The sequence below is a fragment of the Hipposideros armiger genome, unplaced genomic scaffold (genome assembly GCF_001890085.2).
Source record: "Hipposideros armiger isolate ML-2016 unplaced genomic scaffold, ASM189008v1 scaffold_454, whole genome shotgun sequence".
In the NCBI taxonomy this organism is placed as follows: Eukaryota; Metazoa; Chordata; class Mammalia; order Chiroptera; family Hipposideridae; genus Hipposideros; species Hipposideros armiger.
In genome coordinates, this window is record NW_017731804.1 from 1,262,055 (window position 1) to 1,268,843 (window position 6,789).

A 6,789-nucleotide genomic window follows, 5' to 3' on the forward strand; every position below is an offset into this window, starting at 1 on the left:
CTCTCTCTTTCAAAATTAGCATCCTTCTATACGAATTGTTCTGCAACTTGATTCTCCCCCACTCCACATTTTGTCCTGGATTTTCCTCCATTTCAGTACATTCAGAATGTTTTGGAACTCACATTTAGTAAGAAATCATACAGTCAGGTTGGCTAGAGAGAGGTGTTTTGTAAATAAAAACACGATTTCAATCATTTTGATGGTGGTAGGCTCATTATAGAACGTTTCCAGGATTCCTGGTGTCTAGCCCTGCTTGAGCAGAAGGTGTTTGCAACCTCTGCTATCTTGTAAATTAACCTGAAATCTCATGCTGCCTCACAAAAGGCACTATATGCTCACGAGAGACAAATCTTTTTTTGACCCCTGGCCCTGTGAAGAAGGTATAGGACTGCATCTTATAAGTGAGACAGTTAAAGCATAAGTGATTTGTCAGCTTCCCAGAGCTTAAATCCCGTCTTCTGATACCACTGCATGCCAGTGAACCTGCTGTGTGAAGGGCTGTTACTTTAGTTACATAACTCACTGTCTTCCTTTTGTGGCGTTTCTCTCACTCGCTTTTTAAAACTTGTGCAGTGTATTCTACAGGTGCCAGAAATTTTACGAGCTCTTTAAGAAACATCTCATTTTGCTTTGCTTTCTCTCTCTCAAATCCTTTGTCACCATCTAGTATTTTACAAATAAGTGCGTGTAGTCCCAGGCTGAATAGCAAAGGTAATTATATCTGAGGAGTTTGCTAGGATTCATAAAGTATTTGAGCTCTGTGCCCACTCTTTATAAACGTAGCCTAACTTTGTGATTGAACTTCAGCTTGGTGTTCAGTCTGGGACCACTTATGCTTTTGCTTATATAAAGTCATATGTAGCTTTTTTGCTTTCGCGTATATAAAGCCGTATGTGCTTTCACAAAAGGTTAGCAGGGCTGTCCAGAGAAATGGAGGAAAACGAAGTCTCCAAAAAGTATATTGGATTCTTTCTCCCTTACACCCCCTCAACCCCTCATTCCCCTGAAGTTCAAGTGCAACGAGTGAACCATCATAGTAAATATATGTAAATTACACAAATGATGGAGTCTGGTGAAGCTTTAAGAGGATGAAAAGCTGCCAAAAGCTTTTCAGGGTGGTTCAGCATTTTTGCTTAGGAGATGTTAATTTGCATAATTCCCAGGATCCTCCGGAGTTCCTTATTTAAGGAAAAAAGAGAAAGTTTTGCATGTCATAACCTAAGGCTGCCTTTTGCTCTTGACATTACATTGACATTGTCCTTAAAAAAACAACATTGTAGAGTATCTGTGAGTGGTGAGATCTCTGCAAGCTACTTTCCCCAAAGCTTTCTGTTTTCTCCATATCTGATCTAGTAACATTCGAGTGGCCTGATCTCATGGGATAATTTAATGGTATTTAAGTGGTGTCGACATAGTTCTGTTTCCCCTTCGTTCCTGTTGGATGAGGTGAAATTAGTTTGCTTGTTAAATTAAAAGAATGCAGCCCACCTCTCATCCTGTGTTTATCTTAGAGTTTCTGACTACAGGTACAAAAGGAAAGAGTGGTGAGTCCTGGGGGGTAGACAGAAAAACCACCGTTGGTTAAATGTTCCCCAGCGTAAACACCCAGAAGACAGCCCATTTCTGAAGAGAATAACAGCTGATTTATACCATGTAATTCTTTGCTGAGTTCTCTGTGATTGTTTTCTGTCTGTGAGAAACAGCTTTACAGGTTAAAACTAAACACCCAACAGCTGAAGGAAAACAAGCCCCGAAAAGGTGTGCTCCCTGCACTCTGCCAAATCTGGAGCACCTGAATGGCTTTTACAAGAACCTGGGAATTTAATAACACGTGGTAGCAAGTTAGAACCTACAGGGGTTTAGAAGTTATTGTTTCTTGAGAAAACTGAGGTTCCAAGTGATTTGCACCAGTGACAAGGCTGGTGGTGGCCAGCAGGGACCGGCTCATGACCTACAGTGGCCCCAAATCCTGGATTTCTCGAGGAGGCCCTGATTCCCAGCCTTCTGGCCTCTGCACTGTCAGAGCCCTTGGCCATGACAGTTGCCCCACCCCAGCTTGGGGCTTAGCAGGAATTATAGTCCCTAATCATGGAGAACCCCGGCTGGCCATCTGTCTTAGTCTCAGAGCTGACTCTTCCTTTTCCTTTTTGAAACTGCACTTGTGAGAGTTAATAACCCCAGGCCTTGTAGAAATTGCAATTGTTCTTAAAAGAAGTGTAAAATTTGTATTAATATTTAATTTCTACAATTTGGAGGAACTTGAGGCTGCAACGAGATAGCAGTGCCCATCTGCCTCGGCAGGCTCACACACCTGATGAGGTCCCCCGGGGCTGCCGTCACCTCCTCATTCCCTTAACAACATGTGCACAGACTCTCAGGAGGGAGCTCCAGCTGGTGAAGGAAACTCTGCAGGCCATGATCCTGCAGCTCCAGCCAGCGAAGGAGGCCGGAGAAGGAGAGGCGGCGGCTTCCTGTGTGACAGCTGCTGCCTGGGAAGAGACCTGAGGCGCGACAGGATGGGGATAGGAGGGTAAGTGACCACATCATCTACATACTCGAGGTGCTCAGGGGGCCACTCTCACAGCCCTGCATAACCAGTGTGCCTGAATCATCGTGAAAACACAGCCTCGAGGTCTCCCAGCAGAAAGGTGGTCCATGGTCTCTCTCCTGAGGCTGAGCTCCGGGAGTGGGGTGGGAGGGGGGAGATTGGTGTGTAGACCCTGAGGGATCAGCTGAATTTCCTTCTAAATGTCAGTCGGAGGCACCTTTAATGTGTCATTAATGGGAGCATCATGCACAGGACATGAAAATCTTTACATCTCAGCCCCCACTAGACAGAAATTGGGGTGAATTCTGCTAAAAAAAAGTTTCTTTTCCTATATCATCTCCCTTTCTTCTGCAATTAAAATATCTTCTGATTTAAGGACCTATAAAAGAAACCAAACATACATACATTTCTCGCCTCGCCTGTTATACTTTCCTACAGGCACATAATATAAGGGAGCTAATTAAACCCAGAATATGGAATTAACAGGTTTCCACCTTACTTTTCCTGTGATTCACTATAATCTCAGAAGAATTAATATGAAAAACTCCAAAAGGTGGGGTTTTTTTTAAGGCAACAGCCTATCAGTGATGTGCAGCCTTTTTGTTTTTCTATCGTGGCAATACCTGTCTCCTGACGTTCCGTCAGGATGTTCTGAAATTCTCCAACAATGAGGGCAGGAAGGGAGCAGGGGGTGTGAATGGACCAGGAGGCGTGTATAAACTTTGGAGCCACTCCTGTTTTCCTCCTGAGCTTTGCTCACTGCTAGGCAGGACATGGCCATGGAAACCTTCAATGCAGTACAGTACTCAGTATGACAGCATGGTACTCAGTGTGACAGTGTGGTACTCAGGCAGCGTAGTACTCAGTAAGACAGTGTATACTTACATAGACAGTGAAGTACTCAGTAAGAGTACAGTACTCAGTAAGGCAGTGTAGTACTCAGTAAGGCTGTGTATTATTACTCAGTGGGGCAATGCAGGCCTCTCCCTGTGCCATAAAACGGGCCGAGGTCTATCAGGCAGCACCTCCCCAAGTGCACGGGAGAAGACAGCCTCTGAGAGATGCTCTACAATCACAGTGGTCCTGTATGTCGTGCCATCATCTCTGCTTGGAGAGCCACAGTGCCCATTAGCATTAGTGTGTGAGACAGCTCACAGCACAGAAACCCACGTGATTTTGGCTAACTCCAAACTTCCCAAGTTTAATGGATTATGGATTCTTTTTTACTTGAATCCTGTTAATACTCCCCAGTGTAGTGCTGTGCAGAAGTGCCTTCTCTGGGAAGCCGTGGCCCACGCACTGATTTACACCATTTACATGTGTGTCTGAGACCAAACGCAGACTTTCGCAGAGTATTGAGCTTAATAACTACTGGCCACAGTTTGGTACGTTTGTTGATTGATTCTTCTTTGCCGACTTCTATGCTCATTTGACACTTACAGGAATTGTGATGTTCCTGCCTTCTTGAAGATCCGTGGACTTGAGACAATGTCTGTCATTTCCGGAAGCCGTGCTGTCATTTCCGGAGGGCAGCTGGTGCTTCGCAAAGCCTTCCGTGCTGGGAAGCACATCTGTCCTTGGTCAAGGAGATGCCCTTGAAGCCGTTGGTTGGCCAGGGTCCAGGGAACAAAGCAAAAGCTCAACATATGAATTCACTGTTTCCTACAGATTTTTCTTGAGCATTTAAAAAAATATTCTACACATTTTAATAATAAGTACAATTGATTTGTTCCAGGAATTCTTGGTTTTCCAATGATGGACCAAATTTCTGAATTGAATATACATTCCTGAATTGTTTATACATCTAAAAATTACTATGTACGAGTCACATGGCACTTGGAATCCTTGAATTAATTCCAATGAAGGAAAACTTGGGGAGAGTCAGGATTGGCCGTCTTGCCAGTAACAAATCCTTACTTTGACATGCCTTTTTAAAAAGCCCCCAAACACAAGACATCGTAACAGTCACTAACCCAAGTGTTTTGCATTATTCAGAAACCATCATGAATATTCTGTGAGGTCATGATATATTTGAAAATTCTGGAGGCTAATGACTACTCTGTGTGCCCCAAATAATGGTTTTCCAGTACCCACAGTGGGCAGTGCATTCTTTTCCTTGAGATGCTGACCACGTTTAAGTATTGGGGCAGGTGAATGATGCTTTAACCCTTTGCTGCAACTCATCTCTCATCTATGCTGGTCTCAGTCACCCGGAAGCCAGCTAAAGGCCAGGCTGTTTCCTGTGGTGACAGAACCTCCTCAGGACAAGGCCCCTCTCTTCAGCAACTGTGACCCTAGAAGACCCAGGATCATGTATCCCAACCCATAATAAGGGGCAGTTTTTGTCCAGGCAACATAAAAAGAAATTAGTGTTCGAATTTAAAAGCAACAAGACAACAACAATAAGAATTGAAGCTTTGTAGAGACAGTCTAGACCACAAGCCAAAGTGCAGATTGAAAGTGATGACCTAGAGTCTGATTTCACTGTGACATGAGAGAAGAACAATTATATCTCACTGCCCACCAGCCGAGATGCTGGTGTTCCATTGGCCGCCCATTTACCTTCCACCAGCCTGAGATAGGGCTTGTTCTCAGTGAGAACAAACCTACTTCCCTCTCACTTCCTGAAATGTCAAGGCCAAAATAATCCTTTCCCAAACATGTAGTATGTAAGATTGGAAGCATTTCTTCCTTTGCAGCGAGGCTGGTTTCCCCACCCCAGGAACGTGTAATGGCTCACCGGTATGCATGGGGACTATCCTAAGACCTTACAATCATTGTCTGTTTTAATTCTCATGTCACCCATAGGGGCAGATGTGTCAAAGATGAAACTGAGCCTTAGGAGACCAATGAGCTTTCCCCAGGACACAGAGCTGGCTGGTGTGGGAGTGAGAGTAACAGAGACACGTGGGCCGCTCTGAACTGCTGCTCTTCCTAAAGTGCCTTCCATGTCTTTCTGGGACTGCGAGCAGGGAGCTTGTTTGTTTACTTAAGAACGCATGGTCACCTTGGGAGCCCAGCCTGGAGAGTCAGAGAAACTGAGGCTGGGAACCACAGCTTCCCACCCGCCAGGTGCCCCCCACTTCTCTACAGCCAAGAAGTCTAGGCTCAGACAGGCTTCAGCAAATCTACTCACTCACCACCGTCCCAAACAACCATTCATTCCCCAAACACTGCAAAAGCCGTGCCAGGAACAACCGTGTACTGACTAACACTGGACAGATTTTCTTGAAAATCCCCATCAATTGGTGTTTTGCAGAAAGCATTTGAGAAAGCAATGCTGCACTCATTAATCAATGCCTTCCTGTATAAGCAATTTAATACTTTTATTTTTAATATCCTCACCTGACCTAATCTTTGGATTTTGTCATGTAATTTATTGCTTCATAAAGTTGACTTTTTGTTACATGAAATTAAAACTGATGTCCAAGTCATGGTGCACCTTTAACTTTTTTTTGTCCTCTGGAATATGGATGACAGAAAAAATTATCAGGTTTATTGTCATTTTTTGTTACAGGATAATTAATTGTATAGTAACTTACATCACACAAAACATTTCTAATAAAGCAATGCTTGAAAATGATATATGTGTTTACTTTCAAATATCAACTAACCAGAAAACAATGGAATTTTCTCTTTAAGGTTATGAAATCAAAACCTAAGGACAACCAATCACAAAGAGCCAACTAGGCTTTAAGCCATAGCCAATCAGTCATTTCCTTGCTTTGCGTCCATCTTTTATCTATAAAACTCTATTCCCAGCTCCTGTCAGTGGAATGACCCTAACTACGTCCAGCTGGACACTGCCCCATTTGAATTGATTTTTGCTCAAATAAACTCTTAAAATGTTTTATATGCCTCAGTTTGCTTTTTAAAAGAACAGTAGTACCTTGCTTCCAGAAATAGACTACTCATATTGCAAGACATCGCTCTTTTACCAAGTTAAAATGTTTTAGAAATGTTTGCTCGTCTTGCGGAACACTCGCAAAACACGTTACTCGCAATCCAAGGTTTTACTGTACCATTGTTTGTAAGTGCAAAAATGGGGAACAACCTAAATTTTCATCAACAGTAAACTGTTTAAATAAATATGGGACAGCCACACTATGAAAGCTTTGAAGCTGCTAAAAAATCTTTCCATATGCATATGCTCGAATCTGTAGAGATGTGACTGGACAGAGACCTAGGGGACTAAGGGGAAAGGGATAGCAAGCAGACTTATTTTTCCCGTATACTCTTCT

The 6,789-nt window shown here is 43.3% G+C and overlaps 1 protein-coding gene across 1 annotated transcript in view; it reads left to right on the forward strand.

Moving 5' to 3' along the window:
- Positions 1-6,131, forward strand: part of DISC1 (DISC1 scaffold protein) — a 280,109-nt gene extending 273,978 nt beyond the window's left edge. Inside the window, exons 11-12 of the mRNA XM_019665835.1 lie at positions 2,369-2,530; positions 3,991-6,131. Of these exons, the coding sequence (XP_019521380.1) occupies positions 2,369-2,505 (137 nt within the window). The 3' untranslated portion in view covers positions 2,506-2,530; positions 3,991-6,131. The remainder of the gene's footprint in view (positions 1-2,368; positions 2,531-3,990) is intronic.
- The last annotated feature ends 658 nt before the right edge of the window (positions 6,132-6,789 follow it).